Source organism: Corvus hawaiiensis, chromosome 3, assembly GCF_020740725.1.
Source record: "Corvus hawaiiensis isolate bCorHaw1 chromosome 3, bCorHaw1.pri.cur, whole genome shotgun sequence".
NCBI lineage: Eukaryota > Metazoa > Chordata > Aves > Passeriformes > Corvidae > Corvus > Corvus hawaiiensis.
The window spans coordinates 14,483,600-14,508,727 of NC_063215.1; the positions used below are offsets into that span (position 1 = coordinate 14,483,600).

The 25,128-nt window shown below is 37.6% G+C and overlaps 1 protein-coding gene across 3 annotated transcripts in view; it reads right to left on the minus strand.

The window, feature by feature from the left end:
* Positions 1-1,210: 1,210 nt before the first annotated feature.
* The window catches only part of LPIN1 (lipin 1), a 60,539-nt gene continuing 36,621 nt past the window's right edge, over positions 1,211-25,128 (minus strand). For 2 of the 3 annotated variants that reach the window (XM_048297953.1, XM_048297955.1), the window contains 10 exons: positions 22,993-23,062; positions 20,734-20,826; positions 19,301-19,374; positions 17,136-17,280; positions 14,329-14,477; positions 12,607-12,693; positions 9,676-9,828; positions 7,727-7,841; positions 5,640-5,743; positions 1,211-4,782 (listed from right to left, as the gene is read on the minus strand). In XM_048297953.1, coding sequence (XP_048153910.1) covers positions 4,623-4,782; positions 5,640-5,743; positions 7,727-7,841; positions 9,676-9,828; positions 12,607-12,693; positions 14,329-14,477; positions 17,136-17,280; positions 19,301-19,374; positions 20,734-20,826; positions 22,993-23,062 — 1,150 coding nt within the window. In that variant the 3' untranslated portion in view covers positions 1,211-4,622. Of the gene's footprint in view, positions 4,783-5,639; positions 5,744-7,726; positions 7,842-9,675; positions 9,829-12,606; positions 12,694-14,328; positions 14,478-17,135; positions 17,281-19,300; positions 19,375-20,733; positions 20,827-20,948; positions 21,027-22,992; positions 23,063-25,128 lie in introns of all 3 variants that reach the window. The other variant, XM_048297954.1, reaches the window with a different exon arrangement.

A 25,128-nucleotide genomic window follows, 5' to 3' on the forward strand; every position in this document is an offset into this window, starting at 1 on the left:
AAAAAATAAACACAAAGAAAAACCCACTAAGAACAATCTTCAGACTTCATCTTTTCATGCATTCATAAAAGAGCTGAAATTTATATTAGTTACGTTTTTAGGCACTAGCTCTTAACAGCCCTCTTCTGTCTCTTGCAATGAACTGTCCTGAGGTACTTGATGGCATATGCAATGTATATTGAAATAAGATTATCTATTTATAACAATGAAAATGTAGTATTCAGGAAATATTCCCTACTTTCCCCATGGCATCAAAAAACCCTCCTAACAACTTTATGGTCTTTTTTCCTGAGGAGCTTCCTCCCTCAGACTGCTGTATCTCCGGTGTTAATGGGATATTCCAGGAGCAGTAAGTACGTCCTTATAAAGTTTGGTTTGCTGATGCAAAAGCACCATTTCTCTGACTTTTAATTAAAAGGGCACCTTCGTTTCAAAGCCCATCTCCAGAGCTCCAGGGTAAATGTTTATACAAGGCAGAGACATACAGAAAATAGAGAAGACTGAAGATGCAGTGACTGCAGGCTGCCCAAATACGGCTGCTCTTGTATTTTTAACAGAGAACTTGAGATGCCGCAGAGCCTTATCAACCCCGAACATCTTTGTTTTCATACCAGCACGCACAAGCCTGGCAGTACCACGATGCTGCAGTGAGTCTGCTCGGCAAACCTGGCAGTGGCAGTGAAAGGCAGCCCTGTGTTCTCAGGGCCAGGAGGGAATAAAGGGTACTGGCTTTTCTCCAGCAGGATGGGCAGTGTCAAAGAAGAGGAGCCCCCCCAAAAAAAGGCTATTTGATCTCATTGCCATGAATGACAACATCCCCATTCAAAACAGATGGCTAGTTTTTGCTTAGGTCACACTAGGAATTAGACAAAAGGAATATTCAAAAAATTCTGGGGTGGGATAGGATTCCTGACTGCTCCAATTTATTCCAGTTCCTGTATGGTTGCTCTTGGCTCCAAGGTGCAGTTCCGATATCCCAAAACAGACAGAGCCCAGATCCTGACCCTGTCTCCCTCAGTAAACACTTCCAGTTTTAAAAGGCTCTGGGTAGAACACTGCAGCCAAACAGCAAAAATAATGCAAGTTACACTGGATAGCCCCAGTAAGAAACAGGCAGTGGAGACTGGAGATATAAAAGGTATGCTTTACAGGTTCAGCAGTTCTGCAAAAGCACTCTGCCATTATCAAAGAATACAGAAAAATAGAAAAGTCAGGAAAAAATTCATTTCACCTTTATTACAATATATATTTCTACCCTTGTTGCATTCAGCAGATCCAAATGAAGTGTTAAAATTATTTTCATCGCTGCAGTAGCACATACATATACAGAGTAAACACTGTATATAAATAGGCTTTCAAATAATAACAAACCGTATCTACAAATAAAAAATACCCAATACCTCTTTTTCCTCCTTCCCCAAATTACAGCAGTAACATTTATCTTCAGCATAACCAATGCCACAAGCACAACATTCCTTCCCTCCCCTGACATAGCTAGAATGGTGTGGTCATCAGCTTCAAGAAAATAAACATAAGTCACTCCTCACTGCTGCATGTTCTAGTTTCTGTGTATTGCATGAATAGAATATACTGTGATTTAATGTGTCTGCATACTTATATTAACATATTCTTTCTGTAACAAAAAACAGCATTACACCACAAGCAAGGTTGAATTTTTTTCTTTCACAGAAAGAGTAGCAATTTTTTAAACCATCCCTTTTTCTTCTACATGAATTAAAGCAGTTTAAATATTATGCTAAAATTAATCATCAACCACATCAAAATGTCTTACACTTTCTGGAAAAGTATGGTGATGTTTCTAGCAGGTCAAACTCTTGATTTTCATATAAATGTCTTTTTTGTTAGTAAATTTGATAAAAGTTACAGAAACACACATTCCTGATACTGTTCAGTTATATTTCAATTTTGGATACAAAGGGGGATACAGCAAGTCAGAAGTGAAGTGCTGAACGTCACAGAATCACAGAAATGTTGGTCAGAAGAGACCCCTGGAGGTCCTGCAGTCCAACTTCAGCCTTGAAGGAGATAGTTACTAACACGAGATCAAGTCAGCCATAACCCTGTTTAACCAAGTTTTAAAAAACTCTGGGACAAATTCTGCAGCACCTCAGGGTTACCTGTACCAGTGCTGCACTGTGGCCACAATATGACAGAATTAAAACAGTTCCTCATTCACGCTATCATTTGGTTTTAAATACTAAAGGCAACAAACAACCCTGGATTTATTAAGTTACACATAAATTACCCTATTTATTAAGTTACACATAAATGTATCACAGGCTTTAATTGTGGAGAACTTTCAGGGACCATCTTTTCTGATGGGAGTGGCTATGTGTAGTATCTTGGGAAAACAGATTTTACCTACAGTTAAGGATAAAAACCACAAAACTGACAGCCTTTCACTGAAGAGAAGGGTTGATTTTATTTTATTTATTTTGCATAATAAATGGATTGAAATAGGCCTTTACCAAAACTGAATTTAAGCAGGATGCAGCTAGCTAGTACATTCATCCATTTATTCAATCATTAATGACAAGTATTAATAGATAATTAAAGGAAAGTGTGGCTATATTTAGAGATGCAACCATCTCAGTTTGGCAATCTGCAATCCCCACTGATTGTCTTTCAAAAAATCCACCCATATTTCTTACACCTTTAAGTAAAAAGATATTCGCATTTTCTTTAAACTTTCAAGAGAACACAGTCAGTCTGGGTTGTCAAACACCCATTTCTTCCTCTTTGTGTCTAATCCTGGTATATCCAAAGTAGACATTCATTTTGCCTGAAGCAGCAAGGTTTGTGTGAAAGGAAGACTTAGGGAGGGCTCTCCACTGCTCACTGCATCTGTGTAAAGAACTGCGCTTGTTTTCATTACTGCTGAAGGCACAGAGAAAACATAAACTGGCCCACTAACATCCCACATAAAGTCTTCTGTAGTAAACCTTAGAAAACCCCTACCAGAGAGTTAGCATCCTATCTATATTGCTATCACTCTTGACATGCAAAACCAGAATTTGTTGTTACAGAACAAATGTGATACAGAGCAACCACTTCCAAATTTCTGGGTGCTAAACAACCATAATCACATCTTAAAATTTCTCCTGGACCACTCTGCCTTCCTGTTATTAAACTCTTAAGTGAAAACACTACAAAGCAGCTGCAAAACACGTACCACAGCCTCAGATCACAAGGCGGCAGAGACCACAGCTTGTGAACCACCAGTGTAGCCATACTGAAATACAACGTACATAGAATCCCAGGATGCCATCTTCGGTGTTTCAAAGAGCAATTAGACTCTTCTATATATTTCAAAAGGAAAAAGAGAGTTTCTTTCCTAACTACAACACATGTGAAATCATTTGGCATGTGGGCACTTGGAGTCCATATTTTAAGTACCACATTGTGTAAAGGCAGACCATTTAGAAAATGTTATCAACTGATCCACAGTATTGCTTTTAGTGCACACAGTTTAGTCTTAAGGCTGTCAAAAGCAATATCTACAGCTTGTGTCTGGATAAATAAGGAAAAAAAAAAAAAAAAAAACAAAAAAAGAGGAGATTTCATTACCTTAAAGGAGAGTAAATTGCACTAAAAGTATCCATTCTTTATGATACAAAACAAAGCAAAAAAATCCATATAGTAAAAACCTGAGATGCATCATTCACCAGCATCAAAATTCACATTTTAATCAAAATAATATTTCAAACAAAACTATTCCATTTTGATAAAATCCTCACTGTTTTTGGCTCAGTAACAAATCTTCAATCTCAGCACACAGTGCATGTGAAAGATGTGTTTACTGAAAATCACCCACTCCAGTAAGGTGGGCACTATCCAAAGTGGCCTGGATCTTCCACTTGCACATTTACCTTGATCCAAAAAGCTACTCTTGAAGCATGATTCTCAAACTGAGAAAGACTGGAAGAATCTGGCCATCCTATTTCATTTACTTTCTATTTAGATTACACATAATTTATTTCCTCAGAAATGTCCCATGTCAAAACAGGCTGGAATAAATCAAACACAGCTCAATTGGTTTTGACAGCTACACTGATTTACATCTGCTGAGGATCTAGACCAGTAATCAACTCTTAAACAAACAGTTGTTGGTCAAGCAAGGGGAGAGGGAAAGAATCATTTACTCCTTCAGAGAGAAGAATTTTGATATATGGATTACAATCCCTGTCCGTGTCACCAGATCATGTCAGGAATGGTGAGCACCTTTAGCTCCCTTACTGGCAAGGGGTTCTGACAGGATGAAAGATGGCTTCAGTGATGCAGAACAGACATGGAACCACTTTACAACCTTACAGCATGTTTAACTGCAACTCCAACATCACTTTTAATTGACCTCATATAATGAAAGTGCATAGCAGAATTTGAGGACCTAGAAACGCAACTCCTATCCCTAGCAAGACTCCTCTTGTCTGGAAACGTGACTAAGTATGAAAAAGCATTCCTAAGTCTGCTCACAACAAAAGAATACAATGCTCACAACTTCACAGATTCCAACTGAACTGTCAACAGCAAAAGCCAAGTGGTGTCCTTGCAACACAAACCAACCCATTCTTTGAGGTGAGACCAACAATTTGGAGATGGGGTTAAGATGAGGCTGGATGTACATCCTGAGTTTCAAATGGCGGCAGAGGTTCTCTCCAGTAGGTGAACTGGCTGTAGGTGTCAGAACAAGGGAAGTCTGAAGAATGGCTTCTTTTCAGCAAAGGGAAAATGTGATCTACCACTTCACAGAGTCTGACATAGCTGGGAAATAAAAAAATTAAAAGTATGCTGAACCATTTCAGATCAACTTATTTTGAACTTTCTTAAGTCCCCAACCACTAAGGCATGACTACATTTACAAAACAGACAAGGTGGACAAGTCAACCTCCTCAAAGGAATTGAACTAAATTTAATTTTGGTGCCCAGCTTCCAGAAAGGATTCACAGTTTGGGTAAAAAATTAATTCTAATACATTTGTTCTAACAAGTGATACTTACCTAGTGAGACACAGATGCCATTTTACACCCAGATCATCTGCTAAAATATTCAAGCACCACATTCTGCTTCTCCATTTCTGTCCAGCTTGGCTCAAGCAGCTCCCTGCTCAACTGATTATTCATATTTTATACACATATGGCTCCCCTTCAATTAAGGACACTAACACTTAACATTACTAAAGGCCATTCCAGTGTTAGGGGTTACCAGTGCCTAAGCACCTTGCTGGAAGCACTCGACCCTCTCTTCAGGTTTTGTTTTCTGGCTCTTCTAGATAGGAGATCCAGGAAAAGGAAATTTTGAAAAGGCCAAGAAAAGGCAGCTGGAGTCAGTAAACTAGTGAGTCTCACTTTTATGCAAACTAAATCATCTACTTCTAAATCTTCTACCTGATTAAAATAGATGGAATATATTATACTAAACACAAAAAAATTGGTTTTGTCAGTTTAACTGAAGGGAAGTGGAAAGTCTGTATTTTATTCTCAATCTTTTTTGTTTTGTTTGAAGTATTCTAAGGAATCTTTAATTACTAAAGCTGAACGGATCTTTGGGCAACTTGAGTCGTAAGTTAGCACAGCAAATTAATTTAGTCCATAAACTCTTAGGGATAAGAGATTACTTACGATGAGATGTTTGTCTTTGCATGTTCTTGTATAAGTTCTCCTTTGGGGTTAACCGTAAATATCCTGTTTAAAGAAACCCCCACTTGTTTATAAGAATAAACATCCTAAAAAGAAAATAAAAGAAAAATCATGATTCTGCCTTTGCAAAATCATGTGTAATCTTGCTGGAATATATTACACAAAAGAACATATGTACAGAGAACTGGTACTTAATTTACCTAGTTATTGTGTGCCTGAAATTCTCCATTATGTTACAAATGAGGTCAATCTAATGAAATGTTCATGAAACAGATCATTTGCTGATAGATAAGAAGTTTGCCACTTGAGTTTAAATTGTTACCAAAATCATGTTAATTTTTTCAGTAACTTCCCTTGACACAACAACAACATTCAGTAAAAAACTAGTGATATTTGGTGTAAAAGCATTAGCACCTTCATTTTCCTTTCAGAGCATATTTGAAGTCCTGTGTGCATTGTACCAAGTATGTTACAACAGCATACAGAGGTTAAAATGTAACTGACACATAAAACAGAAATTATTTTTAAGGTCATAAAATTCATAACAAATTTGTCTATAACAAAGCCATCACTTAGCTCCCAAGTTCAGATTTGTGCCGTACCCATACACCATACTTCATGTCAGAGAAAGGGGAAAAGAAGGGAAAGCAAGAAATACATGCCAAAACAGCATCAGAGAGCCACAGCAGGTAATGCAGATACAACTATGGGAAGTACATTTTGGTGTAAGAATTAAGAATGTCTTCTAAGAAATTCAGATTGTTAAGGAAAACAATTAATAAGTTTTGATCTGTTCTGAAGAAAAGCCTGACAAAACCAAAGTTGAAAATATCTCCCAGAAGATTAGAGCAAAAACAATTTCCATTTTGCTAATATAAATCATGGTTTTAAAAGCCAAGGTGGTGAAAAACTGGAATGTTAATGAAGACAAAAGTTTATTTTTATATCTACATTGTAAAGACTGTTCCAAAAAATTAAGTACCTGAACAAAAATTCATCATCACTTCAAAAATTCATCATCATGGCAGTTCACACATTGTCTACACCTATAACATCCATGTGTACAGAAATTTCCCTGAGTTTACTCTTGGAAAAATCAAACCAAAACAGAAAACCCAGAGCAGAAAATTGAGAAAGCTGTGATCCTGAGCTTCACAAAGCCATAAGCACATCGCAGCACACCTGAAGCCTGGACTCTGGCACCAAGCATGGGAGTGAGCTACCAGTAATTACTTTTGAAATAGTAACTTACAGTTTTACTTGAAATTTTATTGAAAGAAAATCATTATTTTAATGCATGTTTCCCTGAGGTTCAAAAAACTGGAACTAGAGGCAGTTATTATCCATAATACAACATCACAGAGGTTTTTAAAACGTTATTTCAGAATCATATGTTTAAAGGAGCCTTGATAATGGAAATTAAGCTGCCTGTGATATAACAATTCAATATAGCAATGGGACAGTGAGGACCTCCTGTCATCTCTGACATAATAGTCCCTTTTAAAGAAAGGATAATCTCATGCCAGGGTCCCCACCTCAGCCCAAGCCTGTGAGACTGTTTCCTTTTCTAGATGCATAACAGCATTCTTTGGCCCAGGGCAGGAGCTGTCTATAGCCCAAATATCCAGCCTTCCAACAGGTGACTGAGATCTGTCTTCCCTTCTCCATGTCAAATATATCATTTTCCATAAAAAGTAGAATCTTTTGACTCCAATAGGACATCCAAGGTCTTTTGAGAGTCCCACCAATATTAATCTGAAATACTTTCTGTCTGCCCACAGGTATCTCACTGACGCTGTAGCTTTGTGGATTAAAATGAGATCAGTGTTTCTACACAAGCTTAACTGCTAGTTTATGCAGATATAACATAGTTACTTTGATGCTCTTTCATCTCTGAATCCTACATCATGGTATTTTTGAGGAAGAACCTTAGTATTTTCTTTTGCACAGGGCCTAATAAAATGTTCCTAATTGTCATTTAAAGCTTCTAGGTTCTAATATAACAGAACCATGAAATAACAGCAGCCTTTCTGTTCTCTGCAATAGAAATAAATTCAGCTCTTACTTACAGCAGGTCTGTTTCCAAAAGCAGCATAAAAGGGTTCTGTGTTGGGATAAAACAAATTTTTGATGTCTGTCAAACACTGAACTTTAAATTTCTCTGGCTTCTTTTCTATAACCTCCCTGAAATGACAGAAAAGAGAAGATGAGTAAGTACACATGAAATACACCACAAACCATTTTGTTTTCTTTATTCAACGTTTTTACTTAGCTAGATACTACTGCATAGCATCCACCCTTCTCCAATAAATCTTTTAGAAGTCAGAGTGCCCATGAAGACAAAACACTATTCCCAAGCTTACATAATGGGCACAGTAAATAAAGCCTCTGAAACAAGGGAACTTCTATTGAAACCTATGTTACAAAGATGGCTACTGAGCATGGATGGTGGTTTACAGAGAGTAGCTGCTAAATCAATCCTTATGAGGCATAAACTGTCATCAAGTAAACTGCCTCCTGAGAACTGCAGAATGATTCATAGATTATATTAGCCTTCACTGTTTATGGTGCTTCTTTTTAGATTTTATTTTTAAAAGGATTGCAATCACCATATGTGCTAGAAGCACCTCAGCCTGTTAAGACAGAATTCCAATCAGGTTCTCCACCACTGCTAATTAGCGAAAGTTAAGGAATAAAGGAATCTTCTATTTCTCTTCAGCTGCTCCTCACAGAATACAGAATTCATTAATGAACAGAGGAGTTCTCTCATCTCTGGGCAAAAGCCCTTTCACAACAGCTTCTCTTGGCAAGAAGACTGAACAGGTGGCAGAGTCTGGAGTTCCCATAACATAGGAAGATGCCAGCATGACACAAAAGCACTTAAGAAGCTCAGAATCCAAGATCCTAGCACCAACACATATGTCAAGGAAGATGTGAATAGTACAGAAGCTTCATAGGAGTAAAGCAGCCCTTTGGAACAGCAGATCGCTGTATAAATCAATGTCTGAGAATATGCAAAAGACGAATAAAACCACCTTTCCTCAGTCTCATATGCACCTGATCTCAAAACTACAAGGATTAAATCTATGGATAACAATGAAGTCATTTATTGCCCACACACCTCAGCAGTTACAACAGTGTACACTGAAAGATGGGCATTCCTTAGTCTGAACAAGATACCAAAAAGAGTATCATTTAAAATGTATTTCTAGATATGAGGAGCATAAGATAACAGTAACTACCCTTTTACTGCATTTATTACTTAATCAGTCTGAGAAGTGCACTGTAATACCTCCACGGTTTCTTATCTTTAGAACATGACTGGTAAGACAGCTGTAGCATGTCACTCAATCAGGAGAGCATCTGAACAACCTACCATTAAAAATTCTAATGAAATATATCCTGTCACAGCAGCTTTTAACAGCTTAAAATATTTTCAGCAATCACTTGACATGCTTCGCTGAATTAGGCAGAAGGTACAATATTCATAATCTGTGCTATTATTATTCACTCACTGCAGTTCAACACCTAGAAAAGGTAACATTGTCCTCACAGAATCCCACAGTGCAGTCAGGCGTATAAAAAGTTAATTTCGTTTTCACATTAATTTCTTCAAAACCCACCAAGAAATAACCTTCCACAAAAATATATTTAAGCCAATTGGAACACCTTACAGGTGAAGACAAGAGTGATTGCTATGAAAATGTCCACATTTCTCCCATAGCTAAATATTAACACAGTATGTTAAACACATGAAGTCACCAAGCAGTACATATTGGTAAACAGTGAACACAGCTGTGCCTCAATATATATCTAATATATAAACTAAGCAAAAAATAGATAGTGAGTATCTAATGAATTTTGGTTTTTCTCTAACAAAATTTCTTCTTAATTAAATTTTGCACCAATATGTTAAAAAAAAAAAAAAATATTTGAAGCACTCTCATTTGAAAAAGCTGATAATTCAGCCTCCACCAACCTCAGAGTTTCCTTCTGTGTAAAAGTGAAATTGCATTACCTGTGAAGAGCTGAGAATAGGCTGCTTGGACTCAACAAAACTGGCCCCTGAGGCAGCACAGTTCCTCTTTCATTGACCCAGTGCAAGTATCCTCTGGTCATGCCTGCCATTCCAATAGCACGTGCTGAGCAGTATAAAAATTTATATCCATTTCTGTGAGCAGATATAAAAGAAGAAACTACTGTAAAAATAAAGCAGGTGTTTAGATATTAATAATTTTGTGGGTTTACTTTACATGAATCAAATCATGACTCTTAAATAGACTTATGTTTAACCTAGACTTAATTTAAAAGGAGTAAAAACCTTTATGCCGGAAAACTGGATAATTAAATGCATCTAGCCCTGCTGCATTTAGTGATTACACCTAAAGAGGGCTCATTTATCTCTGCTCCTCTCAGGACTTATGAATCGTTATGGTTTCCTTTCCACCCCTGTGTGGTGGAACCACTGTCCTTAGAATTAAATAAAACAATATCTGTGAAGAGGAAAACACTTGGCAAGCAATAGTATATTGGCTTTTGCTGTATTAACAGTGTTGCATTCCTGCCTCTCGGGCCTCTGCAAGAAAAGACATGCAGCAGTAACACATTTCCTCAAGCTGGAACAAATTTGAGCTTCAAAAGACAGCATGAAAAGTAATCTTTAACTTGACACTGAAATAAAAGTTTTGGCATAAATCACAGGTTGCCTTTGGTTCTGTTCATGATAGAACAGAATCCTATCTGATATTAGTTCAACTTAATAGCAGCTTACTTTCCAATTCCTATTAAAAAATTACTGTTCATAAAATAAAGAAATACTGTATTCAGTGCATGCATGGTCATTAGATCTAACTATTAAGCATTTATATGGTGTTCAGCTGTAATATCTGCCACGACACAATTAACTCAGTAATTTGAAAACCAACATTACTCAAATCTATTTTTCCCCCTATGTTTACTATCATCAAAGCCCTAACAACTGATAAGGCTGGCAGGCACAAAAATAACAACTGCAATTAAAAAAATTAATTAACATTTTCACCAAATGTAATGCAGAGGTTATACACAGAACTCAGCATGTGAATTCCCAGGCTGTCCTGTCTTTTCTGTGAACACGTATGTCTAACGTGCAGACAACTGTCTCTGGCATAATTTAGATTCCATCATCCATAATTTATAATTCATCATCCATGTAAAACAAAAAGCAATAAACGAACCTTAGCATAACCCTAGTACACAAAACAAATCAGATTAGCTATGAGGAGAGTTGTGATGTGTACCAGAGGCTCTTCAAACATTTATGGTAATCTGAATATATAAGAAAAGCTGACATTAATGCAATAAAAGGAAACAGCAATCAGTAATCCTCCTTGTAAAAATTAAAATCAGATACTTCATCTGATCCCATTCAGACATCAATTCATTTTTCCTCATTTCCTTTTTTTCTCTCAATGGGTAATTACAAAATCACCATGCTCTGTCTTTGATCTTCCAGTGTACACAATGGCTTGACCATATTGTAAAATGTATCCAGGGAACCAACAGTACACCTGTACTTTTGCACAAGCCTTGCTCACCTGGAGGCATTCCCACACATCACCACACATGAGCTGGTACAGTCTCTCTCCTGTTCATATTCATCAGAAGAAACATCCCCATTTTGTTGGAATAAATTGCTCTAGGTCATACCTGGATATAATGTTAATGACATTAATTGACCTAAAGCAGAGCTGATATACTGTTGCCTGATATTTCTTCAAGAGCTAATGGGAAAAGGATATTTTTTTCTAAACATGGTTAAATCGCAGGTACATTGAGCTACTTTTTGAAGATGCCCATCTTTCTCTAAGGATTACACAGGATGTAAAAGCCACAAGTAAACAAGATGAATCCACATCCTTTACCTGCTCCAGTGGCATGGAAGGTATTTATCACTGTAGACAAGCAGGCATCAGTGCAGGTGAGTTACTAGGCTCTAATACAGCAGCTAAAGCACTGATGTTGTCAGGTTAAAGCCTTTTCCTTAGGCCCTTCACAGCATGGTCCTTACTGATTTCAGTAACTTTAAATTGCACTTTAAGCAACTTTTATTTATTGCCTACTCTCAAAGTTAACCAATGACACAAAACTACTTTAAGACTGATCCTTCCTGACCTTGCAATTTAACAACGGGTTAGCAACACTTACATACAGAAATAAAATAAATTACACAATCAGCAGAAGATCATCATCAATGTCTTTGAAGCTCATCGTCATTTATACAACAAATAAAATATTAGCAGCGAGTATCCAAAATGGATAGATTTCTAGTCAAGATAAGACATTGTGCTGCTCTTTAAGGATGAGATTTATCTTTCTTGACTAGAAGCCTGATGTTTAGACAGCTCAAATCAAAGCTGTTTCACTGAACTCGCTTTCTAACTCACTGGAAAGAAAGGGAACTCCCCCAAACAGATTCATCCCATATGCTACAACTCCAGGTAAGTGAAATTTAGCAAGAAGAATTCCAGCTACAGTGACCACCCTGGGCCACAGAGTCTTTGTGCATTTCACCATCTCCTCAACAAAGAGTGAAAGGAAGGTGTATTAGCATCTTATGATTAATACTGCTGCAATTCCCAGTTTCCAAGAAAGTTACGCTTGCTGCAACTACATAACTCATTCAAATTACTACTTCGGAACTAACCATCTGTGTGTGTTCAGGGTGGCTGGAAGAGCAATCATCACTCACAGATAAGAAGCTTTTGCTTTTGATATCACAAAGCAGGTTTTGCTCTGGATATCATGCAGCAGATGTTTACACTGTGCCAGCATCACTCAAGCGACAAGATATTGATGAAATTGTCACCCATATACATAAAGAGAAGCCTAGAGAAATTTTAATTTCTATGTGCAAATGAATAAACACAAACAAGCCACAGATGCATGAACAGATTTACTGAATACTCACTGGCTCACTTTATGGTACAACTTCGCAATCCCTTGGTGTGTCCAGTCTTTGCCAAGAGTTGGCAAAATATGACCTAAGGTATCTGACCTGAAAAAAGGAAAAAAACAGTGTAACTGAACTGAAAAAAAAACCCCAAAACTTATACTAACAGTCAAGTCTAATACAAATCCCACTAACTTACTTGGCTAGCTGCAAATGAAAATAAGGTTTTCTGTAAGGGACGGATTGTCATCAGAAGAGAATTATTTTATTCCCCTCTTTTTTGAGATAGACTGACATGCTCATCCTTGGCCATGTTGTTTTAATTACTCCTGTGCCCCAAGGTGGGTAAGCTTGTGCCCCACAAGATAATATGGAAGTTACAGCACATAGGCCATCAATCAGACCTCTAGGAGGCCACCAGTGCTAAGCAAGCTTTTTGAGGTTTATAGTAAATGTTTTCTAAATAAACCAAACCTACCCATAAGGGAAATTTATGGGGAATTGAAACTATAAGGTAAATCACATTCTAGCTTACTTCAAACTAACTTCTCCACATTAAGCCAGGAGTTGGTCAGGTATAAACTATTTTGAAATATTTATTCTGGCTTCAATGTGTTTCCCACTTCATATGAGAGAAATTTATTTACGCCATAGTAACAATTAGTGCAAATTAGCATCTTGCTTGACAAAGCATTGTACAGACACACAGCAAGAAGTCCACACCCTGAATAATTTCCATCTTAGAGAAAAAAATACTGGGCAGTGACTTAGGATGGATTTGCATTGGCATTATAAGGTAAAGTGATTCAGGAACTCAGGGCAAATCAATAGCAGAGAGAATAGATTCCACTCAATTTACTTGAAGCTTAAGAAAACAAAGTGGGGAGAGATGTTAATTTACATTGGCACCAAATGAGAAGTTTGACATACAATGGGTAAATCACAAGAAAGAAGAGAATTTCAGTTTAAATCAAGTATTTTAATTTCTCCCAGATTGCTCTTGAAAATTACTTTTCCTTGTTCTTTCTCCTAATTAGATATAACTAAGTTTGATTTTGAAAGAAATTGATTTCAAAACAAATCTAAACACCTCACTTCAAAAGATAATGCCTGTATTTTTATTTTGTGCTTTCCCTGTTCCACACACAATTGTTTTCACCAGTGTTAAATACACTAAATAAATAGAAACCAGCAAGTCAGTGAATCATTTTGGTCACTGCAAAATTTTGAGTTTTACCCAAAGTACTAATCTGAAACTTTTCATCAGATTCTAATTCTGACATTGATTTTGGAGTCTAGTCTACTAGATAATAATGCCTATCACTGGAATGCCCTATGGATGCCATTTAAAACAAAATTCACATGTTTCTTCTTTTTAATTACTCCTTCATATTTAACAAATTCTTTTAATTAATACTTCATAAGTATGATGCAACAAAACAGTTAGGATTTTGAAGAAGGTCCTCCAATACTGCTGTAAATACTGTTGTGAAACACCAACAGGTGACAAATAATGGGCACATATGGCATGTGTCTATTAAACTAAGAATTCAGCTAAAGATTATTATATTGTTTGAAAGACAAATTTAAAAAAAATAAACCAAAACCAAGAAACAAAACCTCCCAAAACACTGGAATATGAAGATTCTGTGATTACCATTCCCTGTTAATTATGCTTTCCTTTAGACTGAAAGGCAATTTGTCCTTGCATATGAAGTCTCTCCCTGTTCATGAACTCACCGTGTGATTGTTCCATCGATGTCAGAAATAACAACTTTATCGTCCCAATTCCATAGGTAAATAGTGCCTTCACAGCGGCAAGTGCCTTGATACTGGGTTGTGACACTAAAGGTCACATCATTGGGGCCATTCTTGAGCTTTAAGCTTTTCTGCAAGACATTATCAGCAAGATGAACAACAAACTGAACATGTGAAATGGACAGTGTAAAAGCCACACATGATCATTGCCTTGGTGTATTTGGCTGGGGAAGCTGGTGTGGATTTCCCCTCCCATAAAAGCAAACCCATTTGTGGGACTGTTTTTGCCCAAAGACCAGGGTTTCCTTGGAAGGTAATGCAGAAGGATAGGGAGACCCAGTGTGTGCCTCAGGGACATTTAACCTTGGGGGAAAAATAATCTGTGGTATAAGTTGTATGTTGCAGGAAGCAAAGTAGCATGAATGACATGAACTGATGAAGAATGAACTTGGTGAGGAGCAAGGAGAACGTGACGATGACCCAAGCTGCGCCAGGGTCAGTGCCCAACAATCAAGTGTGCTGCTTTCCTGTCCTAAACACCCATCCTGATGGAATGGAGCCCACCTCATGGATCTGGAGGGATGGAGGAAGCCCATGAAAAAGGAAAGTAATATGTACCTGTGAAAGGACGGGATAGTAGTTAAAGAAAACGTATGTTTGGTATAGAGATGGTTTAAGAACATAGTTAAGTTGTATGTGTGGGTAAAAAGGGATTTCAGTAATGAGAAATAAATACAATGGAACAGTTAGAAGATACATCAGTTATGTGGGAACTGAGTATGATACAAATGATATGGAATAAGGGGTGGAAATTGTTTTGGGTCTGACTGAGCTGGAGTTTGTTTCCCCACAGCAGCCCTCACAGTGCTGTGCTTTGCACTGGCAGCTGGAAAGGTGTTGGTAACACAGCATCAGCACAGTCTCTCTAACATTCCATCCACATCAAGGGGCTGGGACTGGGCAGGATCCTGGGAGGGGACATAACCTGGAGAGATGGCCCAAACTAACCAGAGGGGTATTCCATACCATACAACATCAGCTCAGATATAAAAATTAAGGAAAGGAGGAGGAACGGGTGTCATTGTTATTTTACAATGTTTGCCTTCCAGAGCTGAAGCCCTCCTTTCTGGGAAGTGGCTAAACATCCCTCACTGGTGGGAAGTAGAGAATAAACTTGTTTTTCTCTTTGCTTATCCACCTTATATTCTCTCCTGCATCCCACTGAGAAGGGGAGTGATAGAGTGGCTTGGTTGGGCACGTGGCACCCAACCAGTCATCCCAATTTGGTCACACTGAATTTTATTGCTTTCAGCAGAGCTATTATAAACAACAACAGCAGCAGCTTACCCTGTGTGGGGTATATAAGGCACTGATGTACAGAACAGAACAAAATAAATAAAAAAGTTCTGTTTCACTATCAGGTATATTAAAAAAAAAACCATCCCCAAATATTCACATAAACAGTAACAAATGATGGAATAGAGACCATCTATGAGGGTTTCCCATTCTGAAAGACAGATATATATGCAGAGAGAAATGTGAGTAACAAGAAGTTCCATAAACTCTAATTAAGAGCTTTTCTATGGGGATTTGTGATCTACAGTATTACATCTCTTTCATACAATAACCGACCCCACACACCAGATGAACCATTACCCTTCAGCTGACACTAAATATCCTTAACTCTCCCACTTTGATGCCCTCCACTGTCTCCTGTGCTGCTTAGTGATATGTGGAACAAGAGGCTACTGATTTGATTCTATTTGATGACCTAACTGTTCATTTTCCCAAGACCTGTACAAATTTAACACTCTTAGTATATCTTTTTCTTTGTTATCTTTCACTGCAACTTTTCAATTAGTTAAAAAGTGAAAAGGCAGTGAGAATACAACAACTGATGGGTAACTGATAAGTCTCACCCACTGTTTCATTAAGAAACCAATTTAAGAGCAGTTTTAGCTTCAGCTAATTTTTGCAAGGTTTCTGAGACTGAAAAGTCACATTTTATTTGCGTAACCCCTGCTTTCTCTTTCCTATAGAAAATTACCGACACATCCCATCTGTCTCTTGGAAAAAACTCAGCATTTCTTACAAATTATCTAGGCAGTGAGTGATAGGCTGTTAAATGCTGTACACCTTGTTTGGGTTTCCTTCAGAAAATTAATTATCTGTACCTAAGATGACAAGAAGTATTTCCCTAAAGTAGCCCATTTTTCCAGATAAAATTGAAACTTACAGAACACAAAACTGTAACAGTTTTGTCATCAGTCAAAACACCTTTGTCACAGAGGAAGAGAATTGGCTTCAAAGAAATTAATAAGCTCCAAAGAAATAAATAGCTTGGCCTCAGTAAATTCACAAGTAGCTCTTTCAGAAGTTACTAACAGAAAATTTTATTTATGCAAAATGCCTACAAACCTGCCTACACATGAGAGAAAAGGAAAAGAGACGAGGGAGAAAGAAAAGAGACCTGTTAACATATACATGTTTCACCTACTACAAGAAAGGATGTGGTTCCAATACACTTACTCAGGTGACAAATACACAATTTGGAATTTAATTTGGTATTTTTCTAAAGATCCCATCTCCAAACCCCAGCACTTGCTGCAAGGAACATAATTCATGCTTAATACAGAAAGGAGAAGAGAAAAGGCTTTTTTGAAAAATATAATTAGATAGAATTAAATGCAAGACATAAGAGCTAATTAAGCTTTGAAGCCTGAATAACAGTAAAGGTTCATGTTGTAGGAGACATGACATTTCAGGACAAGAATGTAAAATTAACTCACAAGCTGGTCAGAAGTGAGCCGAAGCGATTTTTTGTAACTGATTCCAGACAATAACGAGAGATGACTGGAGTTGGTTTGTAATGACCCAAGGTTTTGTTTGGCAGCTCTAGGGTCTTCATCGCTTGAAGAAGATTCATCTTTTATTCTGGAACATTGCACACACAGAAAATGATGTTATCATGTCAGTAAATGCATCTCAGTATCCATTAAAAATGCATTAACAATGAGTCACCAAATAAGTCATTGATTCTCTGCTACCAAGTACGGCCTCACAGGAGGTCATTCACAACATGAGTTTTAATATATCAATGAAGTACCAAACTTCCATTCATATTTTCCCCATTATTCAAATTTGGATTGTTACAGGCAAGTGAATGGCTATAACAATAGTTTTCCATCACTTAAAATTAATGAATATAAATTAATGTACTACATTAAGTCAAAAATTTCATATGGAAAAAAAATAATCTAATACATTATAGTATTAGATACTATAACTACAAAAAAAATCCACTGTTCTCAGAAGAAGAAAGCACTTGTTATGCTGGCTTTCTCTTTCCCTCTTCTCTCCTCCCCCAAAGAAATTAAAAATTAATTTAAAAAAAATGAAGGTTATAGAAATTTTATTATACAAAATAACTCCTTTTTTTTCAATGAGCAACTTCAGATAACTGGATTATTCTTTTCCAGGATTTGCAGAATTACCCTGTTCAGAATACAATTATGAAAAGTCATAAAACCTGAGCTCCCTCACAATATTCTGTTTAAATACACATCGGTATAATTACTTTTGTTCTGCTACAACCATTTTTTTAGAAACTTATTAAGGGTATTCTTCCTCAGAAAGAAAGTTTTCCAACAGTAAAAAAAATCTATCACTGTAGGTGTAAGTTAAAATACTCTTTCAGATCCTACAAATCTCATCTTTAAAAAAATCAGTATTTGGGCTTTTACTTCACTCACACCTGGATGTTGTTTGCTGTTAGGAAGTCTTGACCCAGTATCAAGGTACTGCATTGTCATGACTAGTAACATTTAAAAGCCTATCTTATCCTTTGTGACATCTGATCTCAAAAGCTTTACTCAGCATCCCACTTGTCACATTTTACTTGCAAACAATAAATTTTTAATGAGAGATTTCTAAGGACAGTTAAAATTTAAACAAAGAACACCTATTTCAGAATCTAGTCTGCTTGAAGCCTTAATCCCACTTTAAATCTTATCTTTAAACAACCGTGTAAGAAACAGACCTACATGTCACTTGTCATCCTTTAAAAGAAAATCAGCCTTTCCAATTTACTCTGTAGTTCTCAATCTCAGAGACGCAATGGAGACAACAACTAATCTCCTACTGAATGAGGAATCCTCCTTCCAGCACATTTGCCTGGGCTGCAATTGCTAACCACCAGAAAGAACGACAGCTTTTTGTTTCAGAATGGTGACCCCTAAACCTCAATGAGCATAAAGCATATTTGAATCTGGCCTTTTTCAGCTGTAAATGCAGCCAGCACAAACAAGATGTCTTTCCATTCAGATCTGCATGCACAGAAAAGACGTAAGGTAGGAGAGCTGTCCCTGGCTAACTCATCCCTCCAAACAAGCTAAAGCTCATCTTATGGAACTCTCCCAGGTGAGATTCTGGCTGTACAGTATGATTCATTAAGAGCACAGGAAGGAAGAGGCTTCTGCTATCCTTGAAAGAAGTAACAGAAAATCATTACTATTGCCTGTAAACAACACTCTGGAAAGTCCCTTAACTTTCCAAAATATAATTAATTTGTCAGGCCATAAATCTAAGTAAATCAAAAATTTTAGCAACTGGGATCTGACAGCACCTTGCGTTCATCTATGACGTTCCCTTAAAAACTCCAGAGAAATACATAAAGCTTTCGAGAACTGCTCCAATTACAGTTGTTCCCAAGGGGCTGGAATGCATGTCCCAGAGCTGCCAGCCAAACCACAGAAATGCCGGAGTGCACTCACAAGGCCTGCACCCCCGCCATGGGTACGGCCCTTCTATCCGCACTTACGTGGTGCAACGAGTAACAAATTAAAAGTATTTCACTGACACAGTATTTCTCTGTTCAAATAGATAAGGTAACTTGCTTTCATTTTTAAATTGTAACTCTTGTTTATTTCAGGTACAGATGATTTAGGGGGGGTACCTGTTTGCCCTGCTCATCTGTGAAGAGTCTTCTGTAAGTCCACTCTCACTCATACCTTGCTCTGGCTTTGTTTCCTGTAAAAATACAAGTATGAGTAGCTGTGCATCTCCTGTTGAGCAGAAAGCAAGTGATTTTAGAAAAAATATTTGAAAATCAAATTCTGCCTTGTACAGACTTGGTAAAAATCAACAGCATGTTTGTTTCCTTTGCTTGTAGGCAAAGTAAAGCCCTTAAAGAATAAAGGCAGTACAAAGACCTAAAAATTGCAACTATTAAACTCAGAAGAATAATTAAGATTTAGTTTTGCAGGGAGGAAGTAGAGAAATACCAGGTTTAACATCTAATACTGTTGAAGTTTTGGGATCAACTCCATAGCTACTCAGTTCATACACCTCAAATAGATAGATTTCACCTGAGAAAGCAAAATATGACTTTGAAGGAGGAAAAAAAAAAAACACAGATTACCTCTTATAGAATCATTAAAATTTTTAATCCAGCAAAACTTTCCCAACTGCTCTTATCTTGAGTAGATGCTGAACATTATCAAAGTCATTCCACAAGATCTTTAAAAAGTGAATAGTTCTACTTTAAATAGCTCCATTTAAAGTTGCCACAGCTCAAGAGATAACCAAATACTTCCAGAGAAAATTCTAAAAACTTTAAACAACTATAAAACCAAAATCTCATGCTGAAACCCATACCCACAGATAAGTATAATGGCTATTTAATGCTAGGCTAAAGAAGTTCTTGACTGAGGCACAACCATAAAATTGTATTAGAAGTAATTTTCTCCCCTCAAGTACTAATGCTACAGTAATATAAATTAATATGAAGAGGTTTTACTAGCCAACTTTAAAGATTAAATATGTCTAGACAGGAGATCAATATTTCACGTAAAGCTTTGTTTTTTTCAGTTTTCTAATGTTCATCCGTGACTTTAAGATTGTTATCACAAAATTTTAATGCTCTGAAAAGAAACTCAAAAAGACTTTCAAGCCAATATATATAGTCAGTTTTCCATCTTAGGTTTTGCTGAGTTTTACAGCTCACAATACTCATAAATAAGTCTGCTCTTCAACCATCAAAAGAAAGATGCAGAAAGGTAGGTAATCTGTGTGAAAACTCTAAATTAGCGGCACAACTCTTTGATTCTAGGTTCCCAAACAGAGATTTAATACATTAGATACTACTGCCTCAGATTTGTGTAATGAAACTAAATGCAAAATCAAAACTCTTCAGGCAAACATTTCAGGTAGGGTCTGATCCAAAGCCTTCTGAAGTCAAAACAAATCAGGCTTCAGACTGTGTTTAATGTGTATATCCTCAGCCAAACCGAATACCAAGTTACTCTCTGAAGTAAAGGTCTGAGGGATGAATATGCAGATATCCTTCCCACTGCAACCAGAAGGAAACTGCTTGCTTCTTAAACTTACCTCTTTGATAGTGCTGTTCCTTCCTCGCCATGAAAACCACCACCTTCCACCTTTTTTGGGCATCTTGTCCCTCATTATAGATTCCACAGTTGCCTGTGATAAATGGATGGTAACATAAAAAAGGCCCAAAATAAAGGACAACCTGACATATGTAAATGAAAAAGTGCCAAACGCACAATTTTAACTGATAATAAATAGAATAAAAGTAAACATACTGTCTGTGGACCATAAATTCTACTAAAGCAAAATCTAATGGTATCCAGAGCTGCTCTAAAGTAACTTAAGCATGAATACTTATGGTATTTTTAAAAGGAAAATGAAAAAGAAATCAAATCAAAGAAGAAAAGAAGCATAAAAAGGTATTAGTATAATGTCTAGAATGGAGAACCTACTGTTTCTAAGTTATTTAGTACAAATTATATGTAAAAAAAAAAAATCATTTCCTGAAGAAGGCATCATGCAAAACAGTAACAAACTGACATGCAAGAGAGTTATTCACAAAGTTCATATTTAATCACCAGCTTAGGAAAAAAGCAAAGCAGTTACTAGCTTTTATGAGTTTATGAATTATGAGTTTATGAATCATGCTAAGAATTTGACAAAAACGTTAGAATTGGTTTTTTTATAAACCTTTTCTACTTTTCATTGGTTCTACATACTAGACACCAGTAGAAAAGTTTCTTTCAATATCCATAATGACTGGAGCCTTATGCATTGTAACAACGGGAGCTGAATTCTTTCACTCAGAGAGAAGCAACAGATGAAACTGGAAAACACTGTGGTAAAAGCAGCCACAGGGTTTGGTATGGCCAAACCACAGGTTTTGGTATGCCCTGGAACAGCTTGGCCACTGTATTTCTGAGATGATAGCTTCCACTGCAAGTAAGGTCACCAAAAGAAAGCTGTGATGTTGATTAGTGATTTAAAAAAATTTAAAAAAAAAATCTAAGAACTCTCAGCAATTAAGAGTGGGCTGTGTTCAGATAACGTGTGGAACAATGGACCCCTTTTCTCAGTTTTTCAATGGGTTTTCTTTTCACTATATTATCTAAAGTATATGAGGAAAGAAAAGAAATTCCTTTTACCCATCTTAGGCAAAACCCAAGACATTTGGGGCTTAGGCTTTGAAGTGTTTAATTTAAAATGCAGTTACATTATTTTTATTGCCACTGAAGACCCAATAGGCACCTATCAAGGTCTGAATCACATTGTGTAAGCACCCAACAAATACAGAGTAGGATAACTATGTACCTTTGGTGGGCATTTGAGTTCCATGGGATGAATCCCACTTTTTATGATTACTAGAATATTTGCAGTAATGCACAAAACAGCTGGCTCTGTGACATCTTTTAAATTCAAGCCATGTTTACCAGATACTTGGGATTTTTAGGTTCAATTTATTTTATACAGGGATGGTACCATGCAGCTGCACATGACTGGATATATAGGTAATGTGGCATTAAGAAAGAAATACTGGCGGAAAGCATTCTGGGCTTTTAAGAAATTTTTAGTCCACAGTGATGGCGACAGAGATAGCATCTGAATTCACAAGAACAATCCCAAAGATATGTGAAGTGCTGAAAATGGCAGAAGGAAGGTTTAGGTTTCAAAATTTATTAAATCCATGGCTAACCAGGACACAAAATAGTCAGTGGTGATACTACTTGTTTATATACATTTATAGTATTTCTGTCATGAGCATCTACGTGGCACCAGGTCATGTGGAATTGAGCTAACTTCTTCAACAAACTTATATAAGCCAACACACACAGTTGTCACACAGTCACACCTATCTGGCACTATCTACATAGGTTATGAAAAACCAACTAAGAAAGAAAAAGCTAGCAAGCTGCAGGCCTTCCTCATCCAGTAGTTAAAGCTTATTCACTTAAGTTATTTGTATTTATTAAATAATGTATGCTGTATACATATAAAATGGAAAGCAAACACCAAGTATTCAGCTACAGCAAACACAAAACATGGGTCAATATAATTTATGTTTACAACCTATATTAATGAAGTAAAAAAGAAGTTTTCCTTCTTCAAAATAGTTGTAGTAACTTTAGCCTAGCAAACAAACACTATTCACAGACTAAACTTAGTCCTTGTTTAGGCCATAATGTAAGAGAGATAAATGTTTATGTGAAGGTTGATTTTACTGATGTGAAGATTCTCTTGCACAACAACCCACTTCCCTCCCTTAATCAATGGCATAATTTCAAAACTCCTCCTCTTGCCAGCCTTCATGTTCAATCTCACCTTTGGCAAAGGTTTCTGGAATGCCTGCATTGCCAGCAGAAGGGGTCCAGCTGTCGTCCAGTTGTAGTACCTGGGCATGCAAGAGAAACAATTACTGCATTCTGTAATCCCAAGGTCCCAATTCACAATCTACCTGGTATTTACCACCTGGCAGGTTAAAGCCACGAAGCACAGGTCAAACTCTGGCCTGCACAAGTAATAACAGACCCATCTTATTCCACAGTATGTTCACAGGTATTTACCACATGTATTTTTCAGGGTATGCAAGAGAAGCTCGGCCTTGAGTAGAAAGAGTATTTGTCACACATTACTCAAGTCATCATAGAATCACAGAATAGTTTGGGTTGGAAGGGACCTTAAAGATCATCTAATTCCAACTCACCTGCCTTGGGCAGGGACACCTTCCACTAGATCATGCTGCTCAGGTCCCCATCCAACCTGGCCTTAAGTACTTCCAGGGATGGCACATCCACCACTTCTCTGGACAACCTGTTCCAGTAACTCACCATCCCTACAGTAATAAAGAATTTCTCCTAACATCTAATCTAAACTTCTCCTCTTTTAGTCTAAAGCTGTCCCCCTGTATCCTATCACTATTACTATATAAGAAGTTGCTCTCCCTCTTTTTTCTAAGTCCCCTTTAAATACTAAAGAGCTGCAGTGAACTCTCCCCAGAGCCTTCTCTTTTCCAGGCTGAACCTCAACTCCCTCAGTCTGTCTTCATAGGAGAGGCGCTCCATTCCTTTGGTCACCTTTATGTCCCTCCTCTGGACTTGCTCCAACAGGTCCACATCCTCCCTGTGCTGGGGACCCCAGAGCTGGATGCAGCACTGCACGTGGGGTCTCACCAGAGCGGAGCAGAGGGGCAGAATCACCTTCCTCGACCTGCCCATGCTGCTTTGGATGCAGCCCAGGACACGTTCAGCTGAGCTGCAAAAACACACTTGGCTCATGTCCAGATTTTTATTCACCAGAACCCCAAGTCCTTCTCTGCAGGGCTGTTCTCAGGGAGTTCATCTCCCAGCCTGTACTCATATCTGGGATTGCCCCACACCAGCTGCAGCACCTTGCATTTTAATTTGTTGAATTTCATGAGTTTCTCGTGGGCCCTAATCTCAAGTTTGTCCAGGTCCCTCTGGATAGTATCACTTCATTCTGTTGACCCCACTGCACCACTCAGCTTTGTGTCATCTGCAAAAGTGCTGAGGGTGCGCTCGGTCCCACTGTCGGTGTCACTGATAAAGATATTAAAGAGCACCAGTCCCAAGACAGAGGGCTCAGGGACACCACTGATCACTAGCCTCCATCTGGACAAAGCTGTTGACTGCAACTCTCTGGCTGCATCCATCCAGCCAAAGTCCTTATCGTATTCCACTTTATCACAGCACAAGCCACATTTTTTACAAGCTTTTTCAGTGTTTTTCCATCAAGGAACTACATAAAACTTAGGGGCCATAGTCTGTAGCATGTCAAGCTCCTACTATTATGCATTGAACATGGCTCAGCTCTTGTTACAGACAGTAGGACAATTACAGTATCCATTGCCAAGGGAAGCTGAAGCTCACACAACATTAAGAGAATATGACATTAAGAACCTCACTAAGATCTCTCTTCCCAATGCATTCAGTAGACAGATAAATACATCAGATTCACAGAGCTGTGTCAGGGAAGCAGTGAGTGACTCACCTCAGACCACAGAGAGGGTCAGGTATGAGGCTGCAGCATACACAATACAAACTATCACCTGGTACATCAGCCTTGCATGAGCCACGTCTATGACTAAGGGTAGCCAAACCTCTAAGCACAGCACAAAGTCATGATCTCTTCTCTAACACTGTTTGCCAGGTGCAAGGAGCTCTCAAGTTAAAGAATCCCCAAAAATCTGCATCTGGCATAGCCTACAGCACTGCCCTGCTGCCAGCAATATAAACATACAAAATAATGTCTTAGCCTTGAAGAAATGGAAACCTCATACTCGGTGGTGAAGTTTAACAAGTCTTGAAAATCAATGCCTCCACAGAGGTGTATTAGCAAAAATATTCAGTATATACAAAAAAACCGCTTTTACTGAGTGATTAGAAGCAGACTGACACATCCTGTAAATATTAATTATTCAATCTGGCTCCAGGCAAGCCT